At 41.8% G+C, this 15427-nt stretch overlaps 1 protein-coding gene across 1 annotated transcript in view; it reads right to left on the bottom strand.

Annotated features, from left to right (window-relative positions):
- The window catches only part of sema4c (sema domain, immunoglobulin domain (Ig), transmembrane domain (TM) and short cytoplasmic domain, (semaphorin) 4C), an 87956-nt gene that overhangs the window by 30661 nt on the left and 41868 nt on the right, over window positions 1-15427 (bottom strand). Inside the window, exon 3 of the mRNA XM_079251491.1 lies at window positions 7770-7977. Coding sequence (XP_079107617.1) covers window positions 7770-7881 — 112 coding nt within the window. The 5' untranslated portion in view covers window positions 7882-7977. The remainder of the gene's footprint in view (window positions 1-7769; window positions 7978-15427) is intronic.

Here is a 15427-nt window from a genome sequence, read left to right on the forward strand (position 1 = left end):
ATTAACACAAAATGGAACAAACCAACCCAATGAGGAATAGGTTTTTATTTAGAGGGGATTGTGAAGGGGAAAGATGAAAAGAGGGTTTGGGGGTGGGGTAAAACAGCCTGGCTTAGCATGTGTTTTGAAGGGGAGGGAAGGGGAGAGAAGGGGAGGTTGCAATCCACAACAAGCCGAACAAATCGGGCACTGGCTGATGCCACAAGTGAAGCTTTTCAACCCCGACGTCATGGTTCAGCATGTATGACTGATGCAGCGGCAGGCAGGCAGCAGCTGGAGAGAGTTAGACCTTTGTGCACCGTGTTGTGGTGATGACACACATGAACAGATACAGGAAGCCTGCGGAGTTCAATGACACTGTTTCACTTCTGGAATACAACTCATTGAATATTTTAGATGCTAAGAGTTACTGTGATGCTTTCAAATGATGGAGAACACATGGTATTTAAAAAGACTGTGGGGTGCAGCGCTACACCAGAACTGGTGGGTGTCATAGCAGTCAAACATGGGATCTGATTATTTACTCAGCTCAAGTATAAAACCCAAGGACCCAAGCACTCATGATGAAATATTTGTCAGTGCTTAGTCATATTTCAAAAAAACAAAAACAAAAACAAAACAAAACTGTTTATTCTCCTAATTTACATATCTGTTTAAAAATAGATACTGAAGCAGTTCAGCAACATTTATAATAGACCTTGTTGAAGGACTCCTAATGACATGATTACAATTACTTCATGGGTTACTCACTGCAGCTTACCACAGAAACTTCACGGTTAACACACAAAGAATCTACACAGAATGTACAAATGCTAGTTTTTCATGGTTTTGCAACAGGAACCATGATTGTAAATGTAAGCAATTGTTTAAACAGCTCATAAAAATGCCACGCTATTCCCTTCAGCTGCTTCTGTTTTACAGATGCATCACTCAAGCAGCATGTAACAAGAGGCACCAAACGCACCAGGACTTATGACATCAATTTCTGATGTGTTTCAGTGTATTTCAGAGAAAATTAATCATAAAAAACCTCTAACACTGGAGAGTAGGGTGGATACAAGGCAAGAACAAAGACAGTGTTACACATTTCCAGACAAAAGCACGTTTGTGGGCATAAACTCATGGCATGTTTACACTGGCACTGTTTGGTCTACTTTAAACAAACCCCAGTCCACTTTCATAAATACTGTTAGCCTAGAAGTGTGAACGCACATTTGGACTCTGGTGCAGAATCAAAGAAGAGTGAAAACTGGGGGAAAACTGGGGATCTTGTTTCACAGTGAACCCCGGCGTAGTTTGCCTGCAGTGTGAAAGCAAATTTACCATCCTTTGAGCAAAACAGAGGATGCAAAAATATGGTAAATCCTAGAAATGCAATAGAAATTCATACCCGCATGTCGAAAAACTGCATGTGCATCACTTAAATGGCATGATCAGCAAACAAAATTCAAAGATATTCAGTTTACAGCACAAAAGCGTGCAAAGCAGGATCCTCCCCCATCTTTTCAATATGTAATTTAGGATGTATAGTTAATATGTGCACAAATTCAGCTGTCAAACTACCACAACAAGAAGGTGCTTTGGATGAGAGCTGCCTCAGAGTGGCATTTTCATTTTAATCCACATGCCCACTTGCTCACACATCTGCTCTTGCAAAATCAGAATGACAACAGAGAGCACTCCAGGTCCTGACATCTGGTCCCGGCTGTTAATCTTCACTGACCAATCAGTGTGGGGTCAGGGGATGAACGACACTCAAAGCAGATAAAAGCAATGATGAATCTCCTCCTTCCATTGCTGCCCTCCTTCTCCCCCATCTTTCCTCCCGGTCATGCACAGCCTCTCTGTGCCTCCTCCTCCACCTCACTCTCAACCACTCATTACTGTAATTGGAGGGTTTGAGAAGACAGAGCAGTGAGACAGAGAAAAGGAAGGGAAAAAAGAAAGGTTGGGAGAGAGGGAGAGAGGTTTCCAGAGGTCAGAGGCCTGGCCCTCTTCCGTTATCATTCTACAACGAGGTTTTTTATTTATTGTCCACCATCTCTGATTCTGACTTTCTTTTTATAATTCAGGAGGTTTTCATTTGCTTTGGCTTCTCTTGAAAGATTTGCTGCTGAGATTTAAAACAAAGTATCACATTTCTAAGGACTCTAGCACTCCTAGCAGCTTCACTCCTCCTATTTCTTTTCTTTTCTTTCCTTCTTCCTTTCTTTTCTTCCTTTCATTGTATTACCACAGCTGCTGCGTTTTATCATACTCAAGATTCGGATTACTGGCCTCTGTCATTGGGCTGAGTTTAAGGTTCACGGTGCGGTTGTGTGAATGTGTCAGTGTGTGTTTGTGTGTGTGCAAGTAACCCAACAAGAGAAAGTTCAACACAAAGGACACAAGATAGTGTCACAGAGAGAATTTGAGAGAAAACAGTAAAAACAGGTTTTGTTGAGGAAGTGAAAGTAACTTTACAACACAGTTTCAGGTGAGGCGAGAAATGAAAGATGGAAAGGTGAGAATAAAAAAAACAGAAAAAAATTATGTATAGCCCGGCTAATTTAATAATTACATATAAAATACACAACATTTAAGCCAATATAATGCAGAAAACATCCAAAAACTATGAGCAGTGATTGTATTTAAATAGGACAGCCTATTTCAGCGTGTTTTACAATCCCAGCTTCTGCTTTCTGGGCTGTGACAGCCATCCACATTCGTACATGTGGGCCCTTGTTTGGCAGATCAGGTGATACACCAGGAACTCTTTATTCAACTGAATATTCAACTGAATAAATAATGTTGGCTAAAAAATTATCCTGCAAAAACAGAAAAGATTGGAGTCTGCTTTGCTGGAATGGAGACCTACAAGCTGCTCAAAGAGCTGAAACTTAGATTGGATGTAAAATTTTGACTTTTCCTCTTTTGGACTGATTCTGTAGTTTATCACAAGGTGGTTTTACTATTGTACAAGAACATAAATGTAAACACAGAGGCTATCTTTGATGATCTATGTATGTCTAATTTAGTTTTAAACTGGATTTATGCTCGCATGCCATCTGCATCAAGTTGGTTACACTGTAACCGTCGGGTTCTGCGTAGGTCCGCAGAGCCCTGGAGCACACCCCTACGGACCTGACCTGTCCCGACTATGTAACTCTATATGTATATAACTCTATTGCTAAATGAATCTCATCAGCCACTATTTGTAGTTTAAAATAATTTTATTTCTATTCTACAGTCATTCAGCAGACACTTTTATCCAAAGTGACTTACATATACACTCATACCATAACAGTGTCTTGCCCAAGGACACTTTGGCACATAGTCACTGAAGCCTGGAATTGAACTCCCAACTTTTCATCTACAAGCTGTAGCTGCTCTTCCTCCTGAGCTACAGCCGCCCCCCCAATTTTTTTAAGAACAGAAACAAAACAACCTGTTAACCCTGTTTACCGGCAGATACCAGCCCTACTACCACTGCAGACCCTATGCTAGAGCATAAACACACACTCCATCTGCATCAGCAGGTGGGCCTGACCTGATGCAGATACCGCATGAGTATAAATTCAGCTTTAGATTGTAAATCATGTATGATGTGTAACTTCATAACCTATTTTCTCAGTTGGGTGGCTAACATTCAAGTTATGTAGTTGTTGGGATTCACGACTTAAATTGCAGACTTAAGTAACAAATAACAGAAGTAATCAAAACAAACATTAGCTTTGCGCATACTGAAATGAGAAGCAACTCATGCAATCATTTGTTCGCTGTTGCAAAGCATAAATGTTGTCATCAGCTGTGGAACCTCTGAGCTTGTGTAACATCGTAACATGTAGCCATTTTCTTAGCTGGGTTAGCTAGCAGTCAAGTTAGCCAAATGTCAGGACTTTCTGTTCTTTTTGACTTGAGCTTTCAAAATCCATGCAGCTCGAATCTCGCTTAATTTCAAAATCCAATTTCTTAGTGCTGTGTGGATGGCTAGCAAAAGCTAGAAATAATGGAAGTCAATGAAACATTAGCTTTGTGCAATTGTTTGGCTGCTATTAAGATGCCTCAAATGTTTTAATATCAAATATTGAAGGATGCGTAATACACAGCATAATAACATTTAACAAAAACATTAATTTGATACATATTATATAAACAAGAAACTCATGCAGTCCTTTTTTTTTTATCCATCCATCCATCCATTTTCTAAACCGCTTAATCCAATTCAGGGTCGCGGGGAATCTGGAGCCTATCCCAGCAGTCTTTGGGCGAAAAGCAGGGTACACCCTGGACAGCTCGCCAGTCCATCGCAGGACCAAATGTTGTATTCTGATGCTAAACCTTGTGTGTGTAACATCATTTTCTCAGCTGCATGGCAACTAGTTAGGCTAGCCAAATATTGGGATTCAAGACACAATTTGCTATTTGTAGATCTTGCAGATGTCAGCATCTAAACCCAGACTTGAGAGCCACTAACAGCTCTTTACCTGCGTTTCCATATTCTATGCATAATGTGGTTGACTTGCTGCACTGCAGATCTTGATCCCACATTCACAATGCTGCCACCACAAATACTTTAAATGCGAGTTAATCCCCAGTTTGAAATAGTCCAGAGGAAATGAACTCTTAACCCTATTTTAGAAACATTTGCTAAGAGCTAAAGTGTAAAGCTTATTTAGGAAATTCTGGAAATTATGCAGTCATGATCCGCTGTTAAAGATCTAGGTCACCCAGGAAATGTGGCTTCTGCTACAGACGGCGGCTAATTCAGGTCATTTGGAGGGGAAGGAAAAGTAGCATATCGTTATTCAAGGACAAAAAAAAATGCTTTGAAAAGGACAAAAAACTTCAAAACTATAAAACAAACATAAAGATGAAATATTACCTTCATAAAAGTGGAAAGAAATCAAGATACACGCTCTTTGTCAATGATTAGAAAGAGGAAACCAGAGAAAAATAAAAAGTTGGTGAATTTACAGCTCTCATTAGCAGCTCTACAAGGGTCATATATAACGTGTGGATATAAAATGTCTCATTAGAAGCCAATGGTGATTTGTTTTCCCTCGACAAATGAGATTAAGAAGAACAACAGCCTAACATTTAAATTGGCAATACATGACTTTTGCAAAGCAAAGACGAAAAAAAAAAAGCCAAACAAGCAAACACAAAAAAACAAAGATGAAGCCGGAGACGAGGTGGACAGATAGCGAGGAAAAGGGAGACACCGAACAGAGGATGTTTGTGTTTCTTCTTCTGCTGCCCCATGTAAGCTTCATGTAATTGCAGGGTGGGGGTAGGGGTGGAAGTGGTGGGTGGGGGTAAATATTATCTTTTCAACCATCTCTGCCCCATTATAACCCACCCAGTGCACTCACACACATACTCACACACAAACACACACCACCTATACTGCCTAGAGCTCCAAATCCCTCAGACTGCCAGCCTAAGCAGTACACACACCCTCACACACATATAAACAAAAGAGGATTAGATAGGCAGATTCACAGCTAGACACACATGCACACTTGCTCTCTCCCTCTCTCTCATATTCTAACAGATAGGTATAAACACACACGCCCTATGTGGCCCCATACGCTCTCTCTCTGTCTTGCTTTTCTTTGCCTGTCTTCTACAGTCTGTTTTACTGCATGCATGCTCCCAAACACACACACATATGCACGTTAACATGGAGGCTAAGCAGTGACGCTTCAGCGCAGAATGAAACTCAGGGTGAACGGCCTGCAGTGGATGAGTGTGCGGTTTCCCTTCTCTGTCCATCGTCTGAAGCTCCTTTCTGTCCTTTTAAGGCGTGTTGCTGCCAGTGTCTCTCCCCCCCGTCTCCGTCTGTGTCTCTCTACTAATCTTTGCTTTTAGTTTTCTTTCTATTATGCATCATCTCTCCCTCTTCATTACACCCCCCCCTCTTTTCCCCTCCAGTTTTGTATCATTCATATCTCCTCCTCGGCCCCGTTGTCAGAACCCATCCATATAAGTCATTTAACCCAGTGTTCTGCCTGGAAATCTCTTTTTTAACCCACTGGAGGAATCTGCCAGCAGATAGGATAATCCCTCTTGCTTCAAATGCAGATCAGACTGCTTTAAGAATCTTTCAGAGCTCAAGTGCAACACTCCAATCAAGCATGATAGAGGTATAATGATGGAACTTTTACTTCTTCTACAAGCAAAGCTGCACCACAAGCCAGAGGTTATGCTGTCTTTGTTCACCATTTTCTTTTCTTCTCTTCTCCTTCTTGTTTTTAACATACTTTTTTGGTTGTGTTCCTTCTGTACACGACACCATGTGTGTCCCAGTTTTCCCCTCGCTGGTGTGTCTTTACCACAAGTGTGTGTGTGTTGTCCAAAATGCAGCTCTGATCTGTGCCAAACTCAGGCTTCGCATTGTCACAGTGGAGCACTTCACCGCAAACTATCAACACCATGTTGATTGTTTTTTCCCCCCCTGTTCCCTCCTCATATCCCACTGCATCCCACTCAGAGCACTGTATGGGTAGATGAGAAGAAAGAGAAGGGCTATGAGGAGAAAAAAAAAGCAAAGAGGGCTGGAGAGTGGGTGATAGCGGCATGAGAAAGCTTTTGAAATAGACCCCCACCCTTCTGAAACCACCGCCGCTGCCACCACCAAGCGTCACTCTCTTTGAGAGTGGCTGAAATCGGAGCCCTTTGTGAAAAACGCCGTGAGAGCATTTCAGGTTCATGTGTTGAGTTGCATACAAAGTAAAAGAGGGGGGAAGGATAAACGGTATAAAGAAACAGCTGGAGGAGATTTAAAAGACGGGATGGATACAGGATGAAGGGTGGAATAGGTGCTGCAGAGAGGTGAGAAAAACACACCTTTTTCCCCATATTTTTTCACTCTCCTTACACCCTAATCCTCAAGAGGGAGAGTGCTGCACTTCCCAGTCAAAGGATTAAAAAAAAGACTTTTTCTCAGCTTTCCACAATTGGCATTGTTCAGCAAAGAAAGCCGGGTCTGGCTGCTGAGGAAGGCCGAGATAAAGGGTGTGAAAACAGTTGAGTGCTAGGATTAGACTGATTATTGTTTTATTGAGTTGAAGTAGGTCTTTCTGACAAAGGCCTGAAAGCATCAACCTCTGATAAAATGAAAAAAAAATCCTCCCTGATTGTTGTAATAGGATACAGTTGTGTGACTACTGGTTTTGAAGTGGATACCAGACCAGTGAAGCTATCGTGCCTTGGATAGGCTGCAGCTGTCACGCCAGTGAATAGTTGGAGAACTAAACTTTCTGAATAAACTTTCCAGATATGGCTTGGAAAAAGCAGTAAAACCAGCTCTCCTTCTGAGCTCAATCACTTCTCTCCAACTGAGCCGTGGCTATCAGGGTATACGACAGCAGCGCCGACTAAACCCACACAGATTTTTCTGTTGAGGGTATCTCTGGTAACCTTTGACTCACAAATTCTCCACATCAACCATTTGCTGTCTGTATTGATTTTGCTGACCTTTGAGAAAATGCAGAGCTGAGAAAACGTTTCAGAGATTTTTAGGTAAAAAAAAAAAGACTTGACCCACCAGAAGTTCTGTTATAGCTTGTAAGTGAAAAATAAAAAAAAGCATATTAAATGTCAGGAATCTGAACACGTTTCCATTTTGCTGGAACACAAATTGAGTTAAAAACTGGATTTATCTAAAAAATAAAGCTAATGCGAAGGTGTCTTCAACCTGCGTTATATGCACCAACCAGCAGGGGGCGACTGTTGCAGATTAAAAGAAAAATACAACAAAGTTATTAGCTCTGTAATTGACTTACCATGGTATCGAACAGTCTTCCGAGGAACTGGGTTCCAGTTGAGACCCAGCGACTTCTCCCATCCAACCAGAAACACCAGGAGCAAGATCTTGATCCCGCTCGTGCCTCTCATGTTAGCCTCTCTTGTTGAATCAGCTGCTGATTGATAGATTGAGTGACCAATCAGTGGATCTGTGAAACTTGAGAAAGCAGCCAAGCTCCTGGCAGCCTGCCGAGAAACAGAAAGAAAAAAAAAAGCCAGATCAGCCGGGAGCTGCAATTCACTTCCTTTATTGGCTCAGTTGTATATCTGAAACAGCAGTATTTACAACGTGCGCATTTTTAGAAAAGACACAAAAAAACGAGTCAGCCTTTCAAGCTACAAAGAAAAATAAACATGTCACATAAAAATGAACAAGGCCATCAAATTCCACCATAATGTAAAACAACAGTGAGTTATGCAAATTGTTAAGCCTTTCATGGACAGTTGTAATCTGAGTGTGGGTTTCTATGTGTGTGTGAGTGTGTGTGCACATCTGCCAACAAAAACAAACCAAACATTTTAACGACTTTTCAGAGCTCGTGCAGGAAAGCTTTCATCGCCCCTCCCTCACTTTGAGTGATAACCCAGCTATCACCACTCAGAAAGCTCAGAAATAGCTTATCGCCGCTTTCTTGTCAAGCCAATTCAGCAGCCGTTTATTAAGCTGGTGCTGAGTTTAATTGGCACTGGCATCGCATCAAACATCAGCGTGTAGGGAAATGAATGTTGAGGCAAGGACAATCCAATAGCTCTGTGTTGTAAATTAATTGGTTTATATCTAATGAACATGTCAAGTGTGCAGCTAACACGCAGCATTACAGCCCAATAACAGCACAGGATGATTGACTTGTGCAACATGTGAGATGGCTGCACAGGGTTATAGAAGACACTTTCGGCAAAGTGACTCTCGGCAAACTTTGCACGGCCTTTCGAGGATGTGCCAGCCCTGAAATCTTTTATTCATCAATTTATAGCAGGGGTGGCAAACTCCAGTCCTCGAGCGCTGGTATCCGGCAGGTTTTTGTTGTTTCCCTGCACCAACACACCTGATTCAAATCAAATGGATCCAACAGCTTCTTGTCAACCTATTTTTTTGTTTTTTTTGTTTGGTGTTTTGAAGCTTGGAAACAACGAAAAACCTGCAGCATACTGGCCCTCAAGGACTGGAGTTTGGCTGTGGTTTAGAGGAAGAATAGAAAGTCAAAAGTGCTTAAAACAACAGCAATTTCAAGCATAACTAGCTTTAAATAGTCCAATTTATTTTTGATTAGCAGTCTCCATATCAATATTGGACTCCTCAAAGTAAATTAATATTGACCTGCAGGCATTAGTGGATTTGGTGCATCGCATGAAAGGGTAAAAGTCTTCATAACCAACAAAACAAAAAAACAGAAATCCTACATTCTTTCTCATATCACCATAAATCAGAGGTTTACAGAACTATTGAGTGATTTATTGGTTAAAGGATTAAAACTAATTTAAATGGCTAAATATGTTTTCTAACCTTCCTTAATAAGAAGCAATGCTAATGGCCTGATTAAGTTTTCAAATGTTTGGACTGATTTTAAAATTGAGCTTTTAGGAGTGTTAAATAAGACAATGTTTTTCAATTGAAGAGAGATGCACTGGTTGATGCTACTGTCACACAGCAAGAAGGTGTAGACCTCCGCTTGGGGCATTTCTCTGTGGAGTTGCCATGTTTTCATCGCATGAGTTCTTTCAGGAGACACCAGCTTCTTCCCACAGTCTAAAAACATGCAGGTTAGGTTAACTGGTGATGTTAAATTGACACCAGGAGGGAGTGTGAGTGGCTGTTTGCCTTGTTTGTTTCTGTGGTGATCCTGTGATGGACAGGAAACCCATCCAGGGCGTACCTCGCCTCTTCTCTGATAGCAGCTGGGATAGGCTGAAGACCATGTACAATTCTGAACAAGAAGGGCCGGATTAAAAGTGCATAGGCCCCTGGGCCCACAGTGTTCCAGGGGCCTACCACAACATTGTAAAAATTGTGAATGATATACTGTGAAACGGCATTTTTCTAACATCTCACAGCCAATTGTACCAGTGGCAATACACTAGACACTGTGGTGTAACTATCTGGCTTATATGTACAGTTCGTTTCATGTCCAGACTGCTGGTGTTTGCCCTATGTAGGCCCCACATGGGCCCCAAGTGGGCGTGGGACCCTGGGCCTGTGCCCTTAATGCCCATTGGATAATCCAGCCTTAGGTAAGGCTAGAAAATGGTTGGAAGATTGAATGCACATCTGGAATCAGGCATAAAACTTAAAACTTTTTTAAAGTGCAAAATATTCTGTATACAGAAGCCATCCAAAATTCTTTCTCAAGAATAAAGCAGAAGGCTGTTCGTAGGAAGGCGGTGATTATCCGGCACTCCATTTTAAATGTCACTTTTAAGAGCCGTAGGGCCAAAAAGTCATTTTTCCTCCATTCAAACTGCTGCAGAAAAACTTTCTAATCCACAGCAAACTCTCTGACACATAACACTACGAGTAAGTGCTTCTCTTGGACTCAAATAAGTTTAACATTTTCCTTAACATGAATTTCTTTTTAATGACATTAATGTAAAGCAAGTCAAATAAAACAATAATACTAACTAGCAACTACTGAACTTACATTCAGCTACCACAGACAGGAGCATGTAGTGAGCCATCTAAAAGCTGGTATTATAATAATATTCCCATAAAAAGTGAAATACAGAGTAAATACACACACACACACACACACACACACACACACACACACACACACACACACACACACACACACACACACACACATACCATCTGTAAGCCTGCCCCTCTGTACCTGCTGCCGTGCATCACTGAGTGAAACAGTGCCTCTGATGATGTGTGCTCATTGAAGAAAGGAACCCATTTAGTTTTCAGCAGGCACAAAATGTCAACCTTTAACCCAGAACAAAATAAAAATAAAGTACCTCAGAAAACAGAGTTAGTACAATTTCCCCTTTCTTTCACCTATTCCCACATACGAAGACAAATTGTATTGCAGACAAACAAATATTTAGTCTATTCAGTGGGTTGGCGGGGGAGGTAATTCAGACTCAAGGATGTGTGTGCGTAGTGCGTGTTTGTGTGTCCACATCCAGCCTGTGTGACTGTTATTGATTATATTTTTGAGTGGAAAATAAGAAAAGGCTGGAGAGAAAAAAAAAAAAAAGTCACGAAAACAACCAACCCACTCTCCTAATCTTCCTTCAACTCCACATCAGATCATGGCGATGCGCTGTTAAATGAGCGTGCCTAAACGCTGGGTTTGGCTGAAAGCTCTCCCAGCCTCGCAACGCCGGCTACCAGCTTTATTGGATCGATGAGGATGGCCTTGCCTGGTCAACGCTTGAGTGAGCGGGGAAGAGATTGAGAAAGAAAGATGGGGCTTAAGAGTAAAAACAAAACAAAAAAAAAATCTTTCCCTCAGCATCAGTTGTTTCATCTTTGTGCTGAGACATGACAAAGACTGTCAGGCATCCTGAAGGCCGAATGAAGCGAAAATGCAGCATGTAAACACTGCGGTGCAATGAGGAGGATGCAGGTGAGAGGATGAGGATGAAGAAGGTGGACAACAAGCCCGGATATGAAGCTAAACAACACAAATGAGGAAAAATGATGACGCTTATCGAACTTGAAATTCTGGATTTAAAAATAGAAACTTGAGTCAGAGTCCAGCTGTTTGTCTTCTCACATACAGGAAGTCAAGAAAATGTCAGAGCTGCTGTGCACATTTGTCACAAGCAAGTAGTTTAATCTCACTTTACCATCTTACTCCATTCTCCTAAATATTCAAATATAACATTTAGTAATAAGAGCAATTAAAGAAAGACCTTTACAGGCTGAAAGGTTGCCAGAGATTAAAGATTTGATCTAATTTATTTCCCTTGTGACTTTTATTTCCAGTTGTACAGAAAAATACATGGCATGAACTAACCCTGACCCTCAAATTTCCACAAGAGCACAGAGGATTTTATCTTTAGACATAAAAAGGAGATGTAAATATATGTTTTATCAGAGAACAGATGATGTTGTACAAATAAATGAAGAGCTGCTGAAGCTGCATATCCAGAGTTTAGGTGACCAGAAGTTAATTTCATCGAAAATGGATTTTGTTGCATATCTATTCAGTCTTCATGGAAATGCAACCATAACTTTATGAGTAATATTGCCTGCTACAGACTGCAAACATTCACCTTGATAATAAGTTCCTAACAAAGTGGTTGTAAGTTTCTCAAGAGGAAAGAGGGTCAGAGCGAGAAAGCCACGCAGCACTGGGCCCCAGGCTGGGATTTCAACCTGGGCTGGTGAGTAACTGCAGCCCCTCTGTGTGAGGCAGCTGCTCTCCCAGATCAGCTAAATGCTGCACTGTTTTACTGTAGCACTTTCAGTTATAGACAAAATATCGAAGCAGAGGCTGGAAGTTTTGAAATATGAATACCTATTGACCTACAGACATCTCTACTACCGTCAGGTTTTTGTTTTCGTTTGCAACATCTGTACCTCTGCTCCTTACATTTTCATTAAGAGACGTTTAAATGGTAACTGGACTAACTTTGCATAGCGTGCTTCTAGTCTGCATTTCAACACAAGCCACACTCATCCAATCACACACGCAGTCCTAAAGTACTTTTAATGCATTTCTTCATTTATTTCCAATAAAATTAGCTTTTTTCATGACTTTTATGTATTTTCTTGTGTTACATATTTATGTACTTTTCAGTATGAATAAAGACTCCAACCTACATGAAAGGAACGGCACCATTTACAATTTCGTCCAGCTTGCAACACACGTTCAGTAGCATCATAGCAAAATGAGCCAGAGATGCTAAGGGAGGCCAGGGGTCAGCCAAGCACTATAACTGATGGAGATCAACGCGGATCTAAGTCAAATGTTTCAAACGGATTACTATAAGAAGAACCAGTCTATCCATCTATTTTCTATACCTGCTAAATTCTATTTGGGTTGCAAGCAGGGGGCAGAGCCTCTCACAGGCTGCTGTAAGGCCTTCACATGGACAGATAATATATCAGAATATTTTAGTACAACTTTTGTAACCTCTATCAAAAAGACCTCTGAGAGTGAAGGTGAGCCCAAAGCGCAATGGTTCTTCCTTTTCCGGAGTTCCAACTCTTCATCGTGTTTCCTGAAATTCAGGTGGTTTTTATGCAAATTCTCGTTAACAAAGATTAATAAGGTTGGCTTTGCTCTGGTGGAGGCAAACAGCAGCACTGAAGTCTTCCATCAGCACAGGCGAAACACTGAAAAAACGCTCTTTGCAGTCCTTGATTTGAGCATTAAAATTTTCATGGCACAAATGTTAACAACAAAGTGTGAAAAACCGCTTCCTCTCTCAGTAGTAAAGTCTGCTCTTCCTTTGCGATGAATGTGAGACTAGCAGCCTCTTCTCTTAGAGGAATGTAACGTTCTGCACTTCAGTCTATCTGCAGTGATTTGTGCTGAGACGTTGAGCCATTCGCTAGAAGTAAAAGCCAACGAGCTACTAGCAGTACGATTCTGCATTGTTGACTGCTTCCCTTCATTTGGCACCACTCTGACGCTAAACTCTTTCTCTGAATCTTCAAGGCACATCTGCAGGGAACTTGACGAGCGACTGGGGAGAAGGCTGCACTCGGCTTATGATGAATCTTTCCATTTCTTGCCATCAAACCCACTCTTCTGATTCCTCGCTGTGCTGAAAGAAGCGAGATTCAGTCAGACTTTCCCCTGATGACCAAATTAAGTCTATTGCTCCGTCTGTCACCGTACTCTCTTTAAGGTCCTGCGGTGTCACATAACTCTACAGGCGGCGTCAAGTCCTTTAGCTGCCGGTGTCGTTGGTGCGCCTGGTTTAGCTAATGAGCTGAGACACAACAACCTAATAATCTCATTCAGCACTCCACCATGAAGGGCTCATTAAAACATACTGAGAAATAGGCCGCATGCTCTAAATTAGGTTGCCGAGATCCTGCGTGCGTCTGTCGATTTGTGTCATCGAGTGTGTGTGCGAGCGCTCGGTGTTTGTTTCATGTCAGAGTGTGTTTGGAGGTGAGATGAGTCCCTGTAGGGAGAAGCAACACTGGGTTGCCTCATAAGTGAGCGGATGTCAGGGAGGAAAAGAAGGAAGAGAGGAACATTTTCAACCCCAATCTGTCTGTCCTATTTTCATTTCTACGACGCCTTTCTGGTTTCTGTTGCTGTCTCCTTGTTTTTCATTCCCCCCCCCCCCCCCCCCCCCCCACCTTCCTGGAAGCCACACACACACACACACACACACACACACACACACACACACACACACACACACACACACACACACACACACACACACATTGACCTCTGGTGCAGTCCCTAGTGATTTGTTACTCCTTCCAAGCGTTGTTTGACTTTTAACCTCAACCTTTAACCTTTTTTGTGGGCAACAGAGAGCCTGGGTGTATCGTTCACCGTCTCTACTTTGGCTATCGCACTTGGACAGACCTAATGTCCATTAACCCGTAGCTGCCCACCACTCCTCACACACTCTAACACATACTGACAGGATGGGCTTGGACGGCTCCCACCCATCACCTTGCCTGCATGCAAAACTAACACAGAGCTGCCATCAGCTCTCTTCCTTCCCTCCTTCCTTCCTTCCTTCCTTCCTTCCTGCAACCCTTTTACCCTCCCAACTCCCTTCTCCTTTTATTTGATCGGCAACATTTCAAAACAAACACAAATGAAAACTCTCTTTTACACAAAGAAGCTGTTTCAGCTTAATGGAACAAGTTAGATCAAACAATTTCACACCTTGCGGACAAAAGGGAGTTCAGAGCGGCTGCATTACTTTTATGCTGTGTTCCCCGCACTTTGAAATCATCACTGCGGGAGGCCGGAGCTGCTGCATTCATGTTAGAAATGCTGATTTTCAGCTTACTTGTCTGAAACAGGAAACATTTTGAAACCAAGACTAATGCTCACTAGAAGGGTTTAGTTTAAGTTAGAATGACACTAATTAACAGTGGCACTTTTAATAAATTCAACAAAAAATATATATTTAAATGACTGCTATGAATTGTTCTTACAGACGTTTATGGTCTTCAGAGGATGTACTGTGTGACCTAACAACTTTCATCTTGCCAGCATCAAGTTAAAGTAAAATTTTCATCAATTTTTTTGCATGTTTTTTCAGGACAGTTCATGTTTTCCAGACTTTACAGAGGACAAAGTCTAAAAATAGCATCTGCGAGAGTAAAGAAATTCATATTAGCATGCTAACATGAATGTTAATAAGTTCTTACCTGCTAATCTCTAGATCAGCGGTGTCCAGCTCTGGGCCACAATTCTGCAGGTTTTCTGTGTATCTCTGTTCCAACACATCTGAATCAAATGAATCAGTCATTGTGCAGAACTTCATAAGCTGTCGGATCCGTTCAGTGTAAGTCAGGTGTGTTAGAGCAGGGATACATCGAAAACCTGCGGCACATCGGCCGTCGAGGGCTGACTTTGGACACCCCTGCTCCAGATATTTGCATTAGTGCTACTGATATGTTAGCAATCTCTCACGGGCAGCTTTCTAAACCCCCTACAACGTGATACCACACATACCAGGTGGTACACGCTGTTTC

Source organism: Telmatherina bonti (assembly GCF_933228915.1).
Source record: "Telmatherina bonti genome assembly, chromosome: 13".
Classification (NCBI taxonomy): domain Eukaryota; kingdom Metazoa; phylum Chordata; class Actinopteri; order Atheriniformes; family Telmatherinidae; genus Telmatherina; species Telmatherina bonti.